General features: G+C 57.3%; 1 protein-coding gene across 1 annotated transcript in view; it reads left to right on the top strand.

The window, feature by feature from the left end:
• Positions 1-12,150: 12,150 nt before the first annotated feature.
• HPRT1 (hypoxanthine phosphoribosyltransferase 1) overlaps positions 12,151-17,754 on the top strand; it is a 33,102-nt gene continuing 27,498 nt past the window's right edge. Inside the window, exon 1 of the mRNA XM_038416490.2 lies at positions 12,151-12,305. Within this exon, the coding sequence (XP_038272418.1) occupies positions 12,279-12,305 (27 nt within the window). The 5' untranslated portion in view covers positions 12,151-12,278. The remainder of the gene's footprint in view (positions 12,306-17,754) is intronic.

The following is a 17,754-nucleotide window of genomic DNA, read 5'->3' as shown; positions in this document are numbered from 1 at the left end:
CATCACCTGGATATGACATTGCACGTTATTCCAGATGTCTGTCATCACCAAACTGGTGGCAAAGACCCTTTGAAATTTTGCAAGAGAATACCCTTTTCATCATTATGATCAAAGATGTTGGTGACAAATGCTACTACACTGGGTTGGAGAGCCCACTTAGACAACCTTCAAACTCAGAGCATGTGGACTATTCGTATACTAAATATAAATGTCTTGGAGCTAAGGTCTAGTTGTCAGGGGAGCACAGGTTTCCTCGCAGGGTTGAAAGATCTGACCATTCAGATCATGACAGACAGCACTGCAGACATGTTTTATATAAACAAACAAGGGATAGCAAGATCCACCCCTCTGTGTCAGGAAGATGTACATCTATGGAACTGCATCCGATGAAGTGAGCTGTAGCTCACGAAAGCTTATGCTCAAATAAATGTTAGTCTCTAAGGTGCCACAAGTACTCCTTTTCTTTTTGCGAATACAGACTAACACGGCTGCTACTCTGAAACCTGTCATCTATGGAACTTGTGTGTCAGGCATGGCATTACTCTGAGAGCAGTGCACTTACCATGGTTACAAAAGCTGCTGGCAGATGATCACCTCAGTACACAATCTGCGTGACCACTGAATAGGAAGTAAAGGACACTATTATCCAAGACACGTTCCTCAATTGAGGTCATGCAGCCAGAGATCTCATTGCCACCAAAGAAAACAGGAAGTGTCAAAAGTTTTGATCCAAAGTAGGGTGGAGTTGGGAATTCCTGTACAATGCATTTCTGTTCCCCTGATCCAGTGTATTCATACCTTCCAATTCCATTGAACCAAGAATACTCAGGAAGCTCAGGGAGGTGGTGACAGTTCTGATTTTGGACCTGAAAAATGAATCTGTCTCTTCCACCTCCCGTTGAACTGCCTCTCCAGTCAGAGGAGATATCTCAGAGATTTGGTCAGTTCCTTCATCTGGATCCACCTTCCTTGCACTTTTCCATCCACTGTAGAAAGAATTTTATGAGACTTGCATTATTCTGCCAAGTGGATGAGATTAAACATCTGGGCATACCACCAGTTCTCTGTTTCTGACTCAGATACCAGACATAGCAGAGTACCTTCTATCACTAAAGAACTCTGGACTTTCTGCGAGCACCCTTAGGGTCCACCTAGCAACTATCTCGGCTTTCCACCCTCTAGTTCAGGAGTATTCCAGATTTCCATGATCTACAATAATTTGCCTTTAGAAAGGCTTTATGCAAGTCTATCCCCACTCAGGGAACCTCCACACCCTGTGGATCTAATTATTGTACTGATGGAGTTAATGGGCCTGCCCTTTGAGCTACTAGTTATATGTTCTCTCGGTTAAAACAGGCTTTCTAGCAATAATATCTGCCAGACGGGTAGGAGAGATACAAGGTCTCATGGCAGGGCCCCCATATATGTTTTTTTTATAAAGACAGGATGACTTTAAGATCTCACCTGAAATAGCCCATGACAGTCCATTTGATTATGCTGATACTCTGATGCCCCAGCCAGGTGTCTTTTGTCTCAGAAGAACTGGTTTGGATATGCCTTTCTAACTTGGAGCAGGTTACAGCCATGTTATACAGCAGAAATGTATAACTTTTCTATACATTTATAATTTTACATACAACGTTGTTACATACATTCTAGAAGGACAATAATGTTTCGCATGTTCCAGTGATACCTCACAAGGCATGTTTTGTACAAAATTTATCATAGTCTTGTAAAAGTGGTGAACGTGGGGTGCAGTTTGTCATATTGCATAACTGATCTCAGCCCAGCTGCTTTGCCCACTGGAATGGATCTATGGGCCACTCATGGAAGGGAAACCAGAATATGTGAAGTGAGATGAGTTGGGTGGGTAAGATGCTCAGTCTTAGCCTTACTATTCATTTGTATTTGTCAGAGTTTAACATGCTACATGATGATCTCTCTGCTAAATGCTGGCAGCTCCAACAAGTGAGTCAGCAAGAGTTCTGCACAGACTTACAGCAGAGTTAGCACTGTGAAACCTCTGAAGGATAACCAGTCCCATGAAATTTACCTTCATATTATAAAAGCTACTGTCTTGTCTTTTAATATACAGCAAGCATGAAGTTAGCAACCCAAACAGGCCCAATAGACTGAGTCTATGTCTACATTGGCACTTTTGTTGTTAAAACTTTGGTCGTCCTCCTTGGAGGTGGTTTTATTTTGTCGCCGGGAGACCTCTCTCCCAGCAATAAGAGCGGCTACACAGAGTACCTTACAACGCTGCGGATGCAGTGGCACAGCCACGCGATCGCAAGGTACACAGTGCAGACATAGCCTGAGTCACAACGGATCTGCTAAATGCTGGATTCTGGTTGGAAAACACTAAGCTCAAAAATAACTATTTTAAACAAATAGATAATTGCTTTCCAGACAATTAAATCGCTCAGATTTCAATCTTAGTATCAGGGCTGATTCAAATGTAGTGCTCCTTGGGCAGGCTTCAAGATGTAATGTATACTTCTGTCTCCACACAACCTACCTCTTTTACCTCTGCCATGCCCATCAATTTTAGTTCCAGGGAATGAATAGGGAATACATCCAGAGCTTGGGGCCCTTGGGGAGAAGATATACACACCAATTATCTTCACAGTGCTCTGTCATCATAAAGCAGCTTCGCTTCTACACAAGGTGTGACTGGACCATGAGCGGTAAATATCCCCCTACTGTGTAGGCTAACAAATTCCCTGTAACTTTAGCACATATTTCCGCTTTTGTATATCTGTCCTTCCAAATTTGAGCCAGCAGCACCAGGAATGATTGGGATCTGGAAATTTGCTCTTTGGCAGGAAAAACAAAGAAATTATTCAACCGGAAGTGCAAAAGACAACTAACTCTCTTGTCCACTCGAGAGACATTCCACAGAACCAATGCCAACAATTTTACATGCAATCACAATAGTTTCATTTTACATTTTTTTTAATAAGTGACACATTAGCTATTAATGAAAACTTCATCAGTCACTAAAATAAAAGTAGCACCTGAAGTCCTGTTGCGGTTTAATGATCACTCTATGAATGCCACCCACTTTCCAGTGTAGTTGTAGCCAGTCTGGTCCTAGGCATTAGAGAGAAAAATGTCTCTCTAACACCCACTCTCCAGCACAGTCAAAGCACTAGGCAAGCTTGCCAGGGCAGCTGCTGCTGCTCTGGCAATGAGCCAATCATGATATACCCCTGGTGTTAGTCAGCTACAGGGCCCACTTCATTCTGCTGCTTTATTACAAATTCTCACTCCTACCAGGCCACGGTCACCCAGTAACAATAGTTACTGAACATGTAGCTGTTATTAACATTACTGGAACATGGGTCCAAGTCCAGCAGGTTTGGTTAAATTGGTTATTCAACAAAAGTTACAGCCAATTTGATTCAAGACCATGCAGCCATCATCTTTCATGAATAGACGTGGTAATAATGCTGAGGATACACTACATGTTCTCCTTTTGTGTGGCCTGGGAGTGAAGGATAATTCTGGCAATTCGTTAATAAAAATGTGAAAATCAATGCTCTGCACTGGCATGTACTCTGCAAGAACATAATACTTGAACTCTGTTCCACCAATAAAAGGAATACAATTAAAGGTTTCGAGGGGTACATGATAGTTTGTTTCAGTATTTTTTAAAAACTGTAATTTTTCCACATCATGTTGTACAGTTCTTAACCAATCCCTCACTTATTTCCAGACCCACTGAATCAAATTGGCGTTGGCTCTGCATTTCCAAATTCCATTCTCATTTTGGACCCTGAAACGCTACAATTTTTTTTAATCTTTATTGCTTTACTTCAAGAGCAGAATTTTCATTCAAACACTTAAAAATGTGAACCGTAATTTCCTTGTGCAAGGATGCTATGGAAATACATGTGTATATACAGAATCTTCACAAAGATGCGATGACAAATGTCATTTTAAAACTTATGCAATGGGGAGGGACCGAGAGGACCAATTTTGTGGCTTTCCCATCCTCATCTCTCTCCACCCCAATGATACAGTAAGGGAAAGTGATAACAAAAGCCAAGTAACTCATTCTATGTGGTATGCTATCGCAAGAGGCACATGGCAACCACTTAGAGCAAGGGGTCAGATTGAGCCTGTACTGGGCAGTACAACATACCAGCTCTTCCCCGGGGACCAAAACCATTTCTGTCAAATTCACATTTAAGGAATTAAGGGTGTAATTTTCCCAGCTTCTACAAAGGGGTGCAAGATTCCTGTGCAGGGATGGGCACAGCCTCAGTCCTTATATTCTCCTGTCTGCAAAACTGGTTTTGCTAACCTCTGCTGGGGACAGAGGGAATCATGGGTCTGCCCTGCCCCCTCACAACTCATCAGTACTGCCCCTCATAAAGGATGCAGGGCAGGTTACACCCTCTTCAAGGATGGCACAGGCACTGCTCTGTCCCTGCCCTCATGGAGGCATTGCTCTGGCCTCATACTGTTCATGCACCTAGTGTCCACATAGACTTTAATAAGACATAACAAATACCTATTCTGTTGGTCATGGGGGCTGCAGTTCTCCATCGAGGTGGGCTCTGGGCCAAGCTCAGCACAGAGATCCTGCACCTCCCATTAGCTGCAGACAGCCTGAAACACTAGCTCTGAAAGTATGAACTGAAAAGTGAAATTAAAGTAAATGTGTTGTTACCATTACCCACACCAACCATCCCCTTCTTGAAAACTTAGGCTAGCTACCATGTCATTCTCAAAAAAACCCCCAGCTTTTTATCCTTGGGCTTGTCTACATGGGGACATTTACCAGACTTGCATACTTAGACTGTTGTTGTGATATAACTTCCCCTGTGAACACTCCTGTTCTGGAATAAGAGCATCCACAAGGGAAGTTATATTGGAACTTCAGCCACTCTGTCTAGGTACCCAGCACTATGCCATCCCATTTTCAAGCAGAGCGGGGCCAAGCCAAAACAGTCTTCCCCTTGGCCGCTGTTCAGGACTAGAAAGTAAAATTAGCTTTAATGTCAAGTTATTTAGACCTAACAGTAAGCCCTGTATATGATGGGAGAAGAGGAACAGACACCTGCATTGGCAGCCCTGTGCTCTGCAAGCGCCAGTACAAATAGCGAGGGGCATAGCTAGCTCCTGCTCCTGAGGCGGCCAGTGCCAGGAAGTGGTGAAGTGCTACCAAAGAGGCTCCTGTCTCCTATGGCTACTCCCTGTTCTTTCCTTCCTTTTCCCAATCACAGTTCCCACAGCCTTAATGTTTGTTAATCAGCAGGTGATTAACTAACACAGGCCTAAAAGCGGGCAGGGGGATATGCACTTGCCTCAGGCTGATCATTGAAATTCAGACAAATAGGCTTCACCTGTAGTTGTTTCCCCTTTATTAACCAGCACAACTCTACACTGGTGGGAGCTATGTCATAAGAGTACTAATATAGCCACCTACATCCACTGTGGTTGCATGGCTCCATGAAGAGTTGACTTGTCTGGTAACCACTGACTCCACTGCCTTGGGGTCATACTGACCCGAAGTCCACCCTCGCTTTAAAAGGTCTTGCTAAGACACATGCGCTTTAGAAGCAAGCTACTGACACTGTGCTCACAAGCTTTCAAAAGCATTTTGTTTCTTACCAAAGGTGCACTAATGCCCTGTGCGTCTACCTGGCCTGAAGGGAAGCCATTGACTTTGCTGGCTCTGAAGCAAGGAGTGTGTGCAGGAACAACTAAAGCCAGCTCTGCACGTGGAGGGCTTTGCCAGGGTAGCTATCCTGTTATATGATACTGTCAAAGCACCCCTCGTGTAGACACAACATACCAGCAAAACTGTGCTTTTGCTGAGATAGCTTCTTCTGGCCCCCTGAATGAAATAAGCTAGACTGGCAAAAGCATAGTTTTGCTATATAACTGTGTCTACACTAGTGGCTTTTGCCAGCACAGCAGTGTCAGTCTCAAATCACACCTCATCACACCCTGACTGACATAACTATGCTAGCAAAAGTTTGTGATGTAGATCTGGCCTAAGAAATCCACACAGGGAATCAGGCTATCTAAAAGCACCTCTCAGAGTAGATGGTGTCTCATTCTGGGCTATTTAACAGATGACGCACAGTGCCATTCAAAGGGAAAGGAGCTGACATGGGGTGCCAGCATCTTAGGAACAGTAACAAAATCTGATGCATCACTCATGACTTGTGCCTTCTATTCAGCACTAGATGCGATATTCACAAGAGATCCCTCCCACCAGCCAGTCATGGACATTTCCTGTATTACTGGGGAAGCAGTGAGAGTACACAAATGTCCCCATGCTCTTTTCACTGGGATAACCCACAATAGTTCTGTCATTCCAGCATAGCATTGTCTTACCTTGGTCACCCAAGTAATGATCTGAGACACACACCCAAGTATTAGCAAAAACATCCATAAGGCTTACAATATCTAACACATATATTTATCATTACATGTTGGCACAGTCCCTTATGTTTACAGCCCTACCAAATTGACGGTCCATTTTGGTCAGTTTCATGGTCTTAGGATTTTAAAAATAGTAAATGACATGATTTCAGCTATTTAAACCTGAAATTTCACAGTGTTGTAATTGTAGGGATCCTGACCCAAAAAGGAGCTGGTTATTGTAGGGGGGGTTGTGGTACTGCTATCCTTACTTCCACACTGCTTGCTGGCGGCAATGCTGTCTTCAGAGCTGGGCAGCTGGAGAATGGTGACTGCTGGCCGGGAGCCCAGCTCTGAAGGCAGAGCCACCGTCAGCAGAAGGCGGATGGCCTGGTGTGGTATTGCCACCCTTACTTCTGTGCTGCTGTCTGCAGAGCTGGGTCCTCAGTCAGCAGCCGCCACTCTCCAGCCGCCCAGCTCTAAAGGCAGCAGCACAGAAGCAAGGATTACATGGCATGGCATTGTCAGGCTTACATCTAGGCGGCTGCTGGCAGGATGCTGCCTTCAAAGCTGAGCACCTGGCCAACAGCTGCTCCGGCTCTGAAGGCAGCGCAGAAGTAAGGGTGGCAATACAGTGACCCCCTAAAATAATCTTGCAACACCCTCCCTCCCATAACTCCCTTTTGGGTCAGGACCCCCAATTTGAGAAATGCTGGTCTCCCCCATGAAATCTGGTCTTTTGTGTGCTTTTAATACTATACAGATTTCACGGGAGAAGATCAGATTTCATGGTCCGTGACACATTTTTCATGGCCATGAATTTGGTAGGGCCCTACTTATATTCTGCAGCCACAGAATTTGTCCTTTGCTACAAAATTGTGTTCCAGAATGTACATTTTTATTATAAAATAAAAAAGCCCTATCTGTCTTGCTCTCCTGGTTGTGAAAATAACCTTGAAGATGTGAACCAATGCCTTTTCTACACTAGGAATTAGGCCCAATTCAGCCACTGGTGGCCAGTAGTAAGTGTAGCTGCACAGATACAAACCTTTAATGTAAACAAGGAAAGATGTTTTTCCTGCAGCCCTTACTGACATAGTTCTGCCAATATAGGTTTTAACTGTAGACCAAGCCTGAGACAATAATGCTTCTGCCTTTACAAGAATTCTGGCTCTGTGTGTATGTGAAAAATATATGATTGTGTCTACATTAGGGTGTTAGCAACAGTGGGAGGTCTTCTAGTGCAGCTCGGCTACTGGCTGCCATCACCATTTTAATGGCATATAACGCTGCTCCAAGCTGAGCTACTCACCAGTGACTAAACCAGTGTCAGCAGCTAGTAGGCTATGTTAGGGCTCCCAGCATTGCTAACACTGGTGGAACTCTCCCCCTGCACATGTGTAATGTGCATGTGGGGTACATCTCATAACATCAGTGGAGTGCGTAACCCCTCTGGGGGGGATTACCTGGTGTGGGGGTGTGCCCCTCTGGGGGGGCATTGCATGAGGGGAGCATTACCCAGCCTGAGGGTGGAAGGCCCTTCCATGTGTGTGTGGAGCCATTACCCAGTGTGGGGGTGGTGTGACCTCTCATGTGGGGGGCCATTATCTGGTGGGTGTGGGGGTGCCCCCCGTGGGTGGCCATTACCCAGTGGGGCTAGCCCTCTGCGTGAGGGGCCATTATCAGGGGTTGGAGTGGGGTGACCCCTCCGTGTGGGGGGCTGCTACCCAGCATGGGGTGGGGTGACCCCTGTGCGTGTATATGCGGGGACCATCCCGAGGTGGGGTGGGGTGACCCCTCCATATGGGGGCCATTACTTAGGGTGGGAGTGGGGTAACCCCTCTGTGTGGGGGACCGTTGCCCAGTGTGGGGTTGTGGTAACCCCTGTGTGTGGGGCTTCACGCAGAGAGGAGTGGGGTGACCCCTCTTTGTGTGTGTAGGGCCATTCCCTGGGTTGGGGTGACCCCTTGGGGGGGCACTACCCGGCGTGGGGTGGGGTGACCCTGTGTGTATGTCGGGGGGGACATTACCAAATAGCCAGAGTGGGGTGACCTCTGTGTGTGTGTGTGTGTGTGGGGGCATTACCCGGGCTGGGGGGGGTGGGGTGATCCCGTGTGTGTGTGGGGCATTACCCAGCATGGGGTGGGGGTGGGGTAACCCCTGTGTGGGGGGGAGTATTACCCGGGGTGGGGTGACCCCGTGTGCGTGTGGGGGGGCATTACCTGGGGTGGGGTGACCCCGTGTGCGTGTGGGAGGGTGGCAATACCAGGCATGGGGTGATCCCTCTGTGTATGGGGGGGCATTACCCAGCGTGGGATGGAGGTGGGATGACCCCTGTGTGTGTGTGGGGCATTACCCGGTGTGGGGTTAGGTGACTTCTGTGGGGGGGGTGACCCCTGTGTGTGAGGGGCATTACCTGGCGTGAGGTGACCCCTGGTGGGGGCTGTTACCCGGGGTGGGCTGACCTCTGGGGGAGGGCTCTTACCCGGAGTGGGAGATGGGGCGGGGTGAGCCCGGGGGGGGGCGTTACCCGGCGTGGGAGATGGGGCGGGGTGAGCCCGGGGGGGGGCCGTTACCCGGCATGGGAGATGGGGCGGGGTGAGCCCGGGGGGGGGCCCGTTACCCGGCGTGGGAGATGGGGCGGGGTGAGCCCGGGGGGGGGGCCCGTTACCCGGCGTGGGAGATGGGGCGGGGTGAGCCCGGGGGGGCCCGTTACCCGGCACGGGGTGGGGGTGAGCCCGGGGGGGCCCGTTACCCGGCACGGGGTGGGGGTGAGCCCGGGGGGGCCCGTTACCCGGCGTGGGAGATGGGGCGGGGTGAGCCGGGGGGGGCCGTTACCCGGCACGGGGTGGGGGTGAACCCGGGGGGGGGCCGTTACCCGGCGTGGGAGATGGGGCGGGCTGAGCCCAGGGGGGGGCCATTACCCGGCACGGGGTGGGGGTGAGCCCGGGGGGGCCGTTACCCGGCACGGGGTGGGGGTGAGCCCGGGGGGGCCGTTACCCGGCGTGGGAGATGGGGCGGGCTGAGCCCGGGGGGGGGCCATTACCCGGCACGGGGTGGGGGCGGGGGGGCCGTTACCCGGCGTGGGAGATGGGGCGGGATGGGGGCGGGGGGGCCGTTACCCGGCACGGGGTGGGGGTGAGCCCGGGGGGGGCCGTTACCCGGCGTGGGAGATGGGGCGGGGTGAGCCCGGGGGGGGCCGTTACCCGGCGCGGGGTGGGGGTGAGCCCGGGGGGGGGCCGTTACCCGGCGTGGGAGATGGGGCGGGGTGAGCCGGGGGGGGGGCCGTTACCCGGCGTGGGAGATGGGGCGGGCTGAGCCCGGGGGGGGCCGTTACCCGGCGCGGGGTGGGGGCGGGGGGGCCGTTACCCGGCGCGGGGTGGGGGTGAGCCCGGGGGGGGCCGTTACCCGGCGTGGGAGATGGGGCGGGGTGAGCCGGGGGGGGGGCCGTTACCCGGCACGGGGTGAGCCGGGGGGGGGCCGTTACCCGGCACGGGGTGGGGGTGAGCCCGGGGGGGGCCGTTACCCGGCACGGGGTGAGCCGGGGGGGGCCGTTACCCGGCGCGGGGTGGGGGTGAGCCCGGGGGGGCCCGTTACCCGGCGTGGGAGATGGGGCGGGCTGAGCCCGGGGGGGGCCGTTACCCGGCGCGGGGTGGGGGCGGGGGGGCCGTTACCCGGCATGGGAGATGGGGCGGGGTGAGCCCGGGGGGGGGCCCGTTACCCGGCGTGGGAGATGGGGCGGGGTGAGCCCGGGGGGGGGCCCGTTACCCGGCGTGGGAGATGGGGCGGGGTGAGCCCGGGGGGGGCCGTTACCCGGCACGGGGTGGGGGTGAGCCCGGGGGGGCCCGTTACCCGGCGGGGGAGATGGGGCGGGGTGAGCCGGGGGGGCCGTTACCCGGCACGGGGTGGGGGTGAACCCGGGGGGGGGCCGTTACCCGGCGTGGGAGATGGGGCGGGCTGAGCCCGGGGGGGGGGCCATTACCCGGCACGGGGTGGGGTGAGCCGGGGGGGCCGTTACCGGCACGGTGGTGGGGGTGAGCCCGGGGGGGCCGTTACCGGAGTGGGAGATGGGGCCGGGCGGAGACGGGGGGGGGGCCATTACCGGCACGGGGTGGGGGCGGGGGGCGTTACCCGGTGTGGGAGATGGGGCGGGCGGGTGAGACGGGGGGGGCCGTTACCGGGCGGGGGGGGGGGGGGGGGCGTACCGGCGCGGGGTGGGGGTGGAGCCGGGGGGGGCCGTACCGAGGGGGAGATGGGGCGGGTGTGAGCGGGGGGGGGACGTTACCGGGTGGAGTTGGGGCGGGCTGAGCCCGGGGGGGGCCGTTACCGGCGCGGGGTGGGGGGTGAGCCCGGGGGGGGCCGTTACCCGGCGCGGGGTGGGGGTGAGCCCGGGGGGGGCCGTTACCCGGCGTGGGAGATGGGGCGGGGTGAGCCGGGGGGGGGCCGTTACCCGGCGTGGGAGATGGGGCGGGCTGAGCCCGGGGGGGGGCCATTACCCGGCACGGGGTGGGGGTGAGCCCGGGGGGGCCGTTACCCGGCACGGGGTGGGGGTGAGCCCGGGGGGGCCGTTACCCGGCGTGGGAGATGGGGCGGGCTGAGCCCGGGGGGGGGGCCATTACCCGGCACGGGGTGGGGGCGGGGGGGCCGTTACCCGGCGTGGGAGATGGGGCGGGATGGGGGCGGGGGGGCCGTTACCCGGCACGGGGTGGGGGTGAGCCCGGGGGGGCCCGTTACCCGGCGTGGGAGATGGGGCGGGGTGAGCCGGGGGGGCCGTTACCCGGCACGGGGTGGGGGTGAACCCGGGGGGGGGCCGTTACCCGGCGTGGGAGATGGGGCGGGCTGAGCCCGGGGGGGGGCCATTACCCGGCACGGGGTGGGGGTGAGCCCGGGAGGGCCGTTACCCGGCACGGGGTGAGCCCGGGGGGGGCCGTTACCCGGCGTGGGAGATGGGGCGGGGTGAGCCCGGGGGGGGCCGTTACCCGGCGCGGGGTGGGGGCGGGGGGGCCGTTACCCGGCGCGGGGTGGGGGTGAGCCCGGGGGGGGCCGTTACCCGGCGTGGGAGATGGGGCGGGGTGAGCCCGGGGGGGGCCGTTACCCGGCGCGGGGTGGGGGCGGGGGGGCCGTTACCCGGCGCGGGGTGGGGGTGAGCCCGGGGGGGGCCGTTACCCGGCGTGGGAGATGGGGCGGGGTGAGCCGGGGGGGGGCCGTTACCCGGCACGGGGTGAGCCGGGGGGGGGGGGCCGTTACCCGGCACGGGGTGGGGGTGAGCCCGGGGGGGGCCGTTACCCGGCACGGGGTGGGGGTGAGCCCGGGGGGGGCCGTTACCCGGCGTGGGAGATGGGGCGGGGTGAGCCGGGGGGGGGGCCGTTACCCGGCACGGGGTGGGGGTGAGCCGGGGGGGGGCCGTTACCCGGCACGGGGTGGGGGTGAGCCCGGGGGGGGCCGTTACCCGGCACGGGGTGAGCCGGGGGGGGCCGTTACCCGGCGCGGGGTGGGGGCGGGGGGGCCGTTACCCGGCGCGGGGTGGGGGTGAGCCCGGGGGGGGCCGTTACCCGGCGTGGGAGATGGGGCGGGCTGAGCCCGGGGGGGGCCGTTACCCGGCGCGGGGTGGGGGCGGGGGGGGCCGTTACCCGGCGCGGGGTGGGGGTGAGCCCGGGGGGGGCCGTTACCCGGCGCGGGGTGGGGGTGAGCCCGGGGGGGGCCGTTACCCGGCGTGGGAGATGGGGCGGGCTGAGCCCGGGGGGGGCCGTTACCCGGCGCGCGGCTCCCGCGTGTGGCCCCGCTGCCGGCGGAGGGAGGGAGGCATCGGGAAGTGGCGCCGGGGCCCCTCCCTGGAGCGACGCGGCCGCGCTAGGCCCCGGCCCCTCGCAGCTGGCGCGGCAGAGCCGAGCTCAATGGCGACCTCCAGCCCCTGCATCGTCGTGAGTCCGGCAGCCCCCCCCGCCGCGCGGCTGCCCAGTGCCTCCCCGGAGCTGGGGCGGGAAAGGGGCCCGGAGATGGGGGGAGGGGTCTGGGGCCAGTGGGGGGGAAAGGGGCCCGGAGATGGGGGGAGGGGTCTGGGGCCAGTGGGGGGAAAGGGGCCCCAGAGATGGAGACTGGCTGGGGGGGGTGCCCCGGAGATGGGGGGGAGGGGCCTGGGGCCAGTGGGGGGGAAAGGGGCCCGGAGATGGGGGGAGGGGTCTGGGGCCAGTGGGGGGGAAAGGGGCCCGGAGATGGGGGGAGGGGTCTGGGGCCAGTGGGGGGAAAGGGGCCCCAGAGATGGAGACTGGCTGGGGGGGGTGCCCCGGAGATGGGGGGAGGGGCCTGGGGCCAGTGGGGGGGAAAGGGGCCCGGAGATGGGGGGGGAGGGGTCTGGGGCCAGTGGGGGGGGAAAGGGGCCCGGAGATGGGGGGAGGGGTCTGGGGCCAGTGGGGGGAAAGGGGCCCCAGAGATGGAGACTGGCTGGGGGGGGTGCCCCGGAGATGGGGGGAGGGGCCTGGGGCCAGTGGGGGGGAAAGGGGCCCGGAGAGGGGGGGAGGGGTCTGGGGCCAGGGGGGGGGAAAGGGGCCCGGAGATGGGGGGAGGGGTCTGGGGCCAGTGGGGGGAAAGGGGCCCCAGAGATGGAGACTGGCTGGGGGGGGTGCCCCGGAGATGGGGGGAGGGGCCCTGGGGCCAGTGGGGGGGGAAAGGGGCCCGGAGATGGGGGGAGGGGTCTGGGGCCAGTGGGGGGGAAAGGGGCCCGGAGATGGGGGGAGGGGTCTGGGGCCAGTGGGGGGAAAGGGGCCCCAGAGATGGAGACTGGCTGGGGGGGGGTGCCCCGGAGATGGGGGAGGGGCCTGGGGCCAGTGGGGGGGAAAGGGGCCCGGAGATGGGGGGAGGGGCCTGGGGCCAGTGGGGGGGAAAGGGGCCCGGAGATGGGGGGAGGGGTCTGGGGCCAGTGGGGGGGAAAGGGGCCCGGAGATGGGGGGAGGGGTCTGGGGCCAGTGGGGGGAAAGGGGCCCCAGAGATGGAGACTGGCTGGGGGGGGTGCCCCGGAGATGGGGGGAGGGGCCTGGGGCCAGTGGGGGGGAAAGGGGCCCGGAGAGGGGGGGAGGGGTCTGGGGCCAGTGGGGGGGACAGGGGCCCGGAGATGGGGGGAGGGGTCTGGGGCCAGGGGGGGGAAAGGGGCCCCAGAGATGGAGACTGGCTGGGGGGGGTGCCCCGGAGATGGGGGGAGGGGCCTGGGGCCAGTGGGGGGGAAAGGGGCCCGGAGATGGGGGGAGGGGTCTGGGGCCAGTGGGGGGGAAAGGGGCCCGGAGATGGGGGGAGGGGTCTGGGGCCAGTGGGGGGAAAGGGGCCCCAGAGATGGAGACTGGCTGGGGGGGGTGCCCCGGAGATGGGGGGAGGGGCCTGGGGCCAGTGGGGGGGAAAGGGGCCCGGAGATGGGGGGAGGGGTCTGGGGCCAGTGGGGGGGAAAGGGGCCCGGAGATGGGGGGAGGGGTCTGGGGCCAGTGGGGGGAAAGGGGCCCCAGAGATGGAGACTGGCTGGGGGGGGTGCCCCGGAGATGGGGGGAGGGGCCTGGGGCCAGTGGGGGGGAAAGGGGCCCGGAGATGGGGGGAGGGGCCTGGGGCCAGTGGGGGGGAAAGGGGCCCGGAGATGGGGGGAGGGGTCTGGGGCCAGTGGGGGGGAAAGGGGCCCGGAGATGGGGGGAGGGGTCTGGGGCCAGTGGGGGGAAAGGGGCCCCAGAGATGGAGACTGGCTGGGGGGGGTGCCCGGAGAAGGGGGGAGGGGCCTGGGGCCAGTGGGGGGGAAAGGGGCCCGGAGATGGGGGGAGGGGTCTGGGGCCAGTGGGGGGGAAAGGGGCCCGGAGATGGGGGGAGGGGTCTGGGGCCAGGGGGGGGAAGGGGCCCCAGAGATGGAGACTGGCTGGGGGGGGGTGCCCCGGAGATGGGGGGAGGGGCCTGGGGCCAGTGGGGGGGAAAGGGGCCCGGAGATGGGGGGAGGGGTCTGGGGCCAGTGGGGGGGAAAGGGGCCCGGAGATGGGGGGAGGGGTCTGGGGCCAGTGGGGGGAAAGGGGCCCCAGAGATGGAGACTGGCTGGGGGGGGTGCCCCGGAGATGGGGGGAGGGGCCTGGGGCCAGTGGGGGGGAAAGGGGCCCGGAGATGGGGGGAGGGGTCTGGGGCCAGTGGGGGGGAAAGGGGCCCGGAGATGGGGGGAGGGGTCTGGGGCCAGTGGGGGGAAAGGGGCCCCAGAGATGGAGACTGGCTGGGGGGGGTGCCCCGGAGATGGGGGGAGGGGCCTGGGGCCAGTGGGGGGGAAAGGGGCCCGGAGATGGGGGGAGGGGTCTGGGGCCAGTGGGGGGGAATGGGGCCGGAGATGGGGGGAGGGGTCTGGGGCCAGTGGGGGGGAAAGGGGCCCCAGAGATGGAGACTGGCTGGGGGGGGTGCCCCGGAGATGGGGGGAGGGGCCTGGGGCCAGTGGGGGGGAAAGGGGCCCGGAGATGGGGGGAGGGGTCTGGGGCCAGTGGGGGGGAAAGGGGCCCGGAGATGGGGGGAGGGGTCTGGGGCCAGTGGGGGGAAAGGGGCCCCAGAGATGGAGACTGGCTGGGGGGGGGTGCCCCGGAGATGGGGGGAGGGGCCTGGGGCCAGTGGGGGGAAAGTCACCCCGGAGATGGAGTGTGTCTGGGGCAGGAAATGGGCCTTGGAGATGGGGGGGACGTGCTCTCAGGCCAGTGGGGGGGAAGGGACGCCAGAGATGGAGAGTGTCTGGGTAAGGGGAGCCCAGAGATTGGGGGGACCCTGGAGCTCGGGGAGACTCTGTGGCCAGTAGGGCAAAAGGGACCCCGGAGATGGAGGTAACCTACACTGACATGAGGAATGGCCTTTTACAATTACAGACAGGTGTTTTGCTAGAGACCTTAATAAAACAAAAACAAGAATAACCTCCTGAGGATAAGTTTCAGAGTAGCAGCCGTGTTAGTCTGTATTCGCAAAAAGAAAAGGAGGACGTGTGGCACCTTGGAGACTAACAAATTTATCCGATGAAGTGAGCTGTAGCTCACGAAAGCTTATGCTCTAATAAATTTGTTAGTCTCTAAGGTGCCACACGTCCTCCTTTTCTTTTCTCCTGAGGATAGTCAAACTCTTCTTTCCTTTCCAAATTATACAATGAAATAATTTCGGGTGTCCGTCCCTGTTTGTAATATGGAAACTAACATATATTGGTATAATATGCTGGAGGGTGGTGTGTTACTTGTAATGATATAGTTAGAAATTAATTATTTAATTTTGAAGGGACTCTAGGAGTATCTTGTCCATTTGGAATGTATTTCTGCTCAGGATATTAATGATTCTTAAAAAAAGACAACCGCTGATGTCCATGAAAGACTACAGTACTTTCCAGCTTGTATTTTGTTCCATGCTTTAAAATTCTGCTTAGCCGTAGCGTTGTGACCACTCCTCTCCACCCAACTGTACATAATTTGCTATCTCAGTAAGAATCTGTATGCTAAATTTTTAAGAACGACCCATTCTTACTCTAAATACAAAAAAAAGGGGATTGTCAAATAAGTGGTTAAATAAAATGTAAGTGTTGAACCCTAGGAAAAGTCCATAGCTTTTCAAAGAGAGTTATCTCACTAATTGACAGGCTCACTAATGTTTCCAGAGAGCTGTAATCCAATAACTAAATGTTGAGTCTGGTGTACAGGTTAGTCATACTAATTCTACTCTTTCATAAGCTGTACTAATACAAATTCCTGTGTGAAATGATCCTTAGATGGTAGCACAGCAAAAACTTGCAGCTTGATCTGGCATTGAAAAGATATTGGGTATTCCATAGGAATAACAGTAGTGAAGATGGACCCTGCAAATGAATACACTGGTGAATTACCAGCAATAGGATTCCATTTTCTCAGTAGGCTCCTACCTATGCTTTACATATAATGGTGTTAAATTGTGAAAACAAAAATGAGGAGATAATAAACTGCACCTTATTAACTTCAAGAGGCATATGAGGTGAGACTCGCGAAAGCCCAGATCTTGATGCTGTCATAAGGATATATCCTGAACCTAAATCTAATGTCTGGCCTAATGATATATATATACTAATCCCAAATCCTAATCAATACCATACAACAGTTTGCCTGTTAAAAACAGTTTGTTAAATTGAGGCTTTAGGATCTGACCCTGAGAAACACTGAGTACCTGCAGAACCTTAGAAACTTGCCAAACTTTTTCTCTATGTAAGCATAACTAGTCATATTCGTAAAGCTGTTTTGTGTATATTAGAAGTTGGGTTCTGGATTTGGTGTGACTTCTGATCTACACTACAAGTTTAGGTCGAATTTAGGAGCATTATCTCAATTTAACCCATCCACATGACGAAGCCCTTTTTTTTTACTTAAAGGGTTCTTAAAATCGATTTCTTTACTCCACCACCGATGAGGGGATTAGCGCTGAAATCGGCCTTGCCGGGTCGAATTTGGGGTACTTTGGACGCAATTCAACGGTATTAGCCTCTGGGAGCTATCCCAGAGTGCTCAGTTGTGACCGCTCTGGACACCACTCTCACTCAGATGCACTGGCCAGGTATACAGGACAAGGCCCGCAAACTTTTGAATCTCATTTCCTGTTTGGCCAGCGTGGCGAGCTCACCTACATAGGTCACCCTCCCGAGCTCATCACCACAGGAGACCATGCAGTCCCAGAATTGCCGAAGAGCTCCAGCATGGACCGAACGGGAGGTACGGGATCTGATCGCTGTATGGGGAGATGAATCCGTGCTGGCAGAACTCTGTTTGAAAAGACGAAATGCCAAAATATTTGAAAAAATCTCCAGAGGCATGAAGGACAGAGGCTATAACAGAGACCCACAGCAGTGCCGCATGAAAATTAAGGAGCTCAGGCAAGCTTACCAAAAAACCAGAGAGGCAAATGGCTGCTTTGGTTCAGAGCCCCAGACATGCTGCTTCTATGATGAGCTGCATGCCATTCTAGGGAGTGCAGCTACCACTACCCCAATCCTGTCCTTTGACTCCATCCAAGGAGTGGGAGGCAACATGGAAGCAGGTTTTGGGGGCGAGAAACATGATAGCTCACAGTAAGGAAGTGGAGAAACCGGTTTCCCCAACAGCCAGGATCTGTTTTTCACCCTGGACCCGTACCCCCCGAACCCACTCAAGGCGGGATCCCAGACCCTGAAGGCAGAGAAGGGACCTCTGGTGAGTGTACCTTTGTAAATATTATACATGGTTTAAAAGCAAGCATGTTTAATGATTAATTTGCCCTGGCATTTGCGGCCAGTACAGCTACTGGAAAAGTCTGTTAACGTGACTGGGGATGGAGTGGAAATCCTCCAGGGACATATCCATAAAGCTCTCCTGGATGTACTCCCAAAGCCTTTGCAAAGGT

The sequence above is a fragment of the Dermochelys coriacea genome, chromosome 9, assembly GCF_009764565.3.
Source record: "Dermochelys coriacea isolate rDerCor1 chromosome 9, rDerCor1.pri.v4, whole genome shotgun sequence".
Classification (NCBI taxonomy): Eukaryota; Metazoa; Chordata; order Testudines; family Dermochelyidae; genus Dermochelys; species Dermochelys coriacea.
The sequence above is the reverse complement of the archived record's forward strand: the minus strand, read 5'-3'. Positions and strand labels throughout refer to the sequence as shown.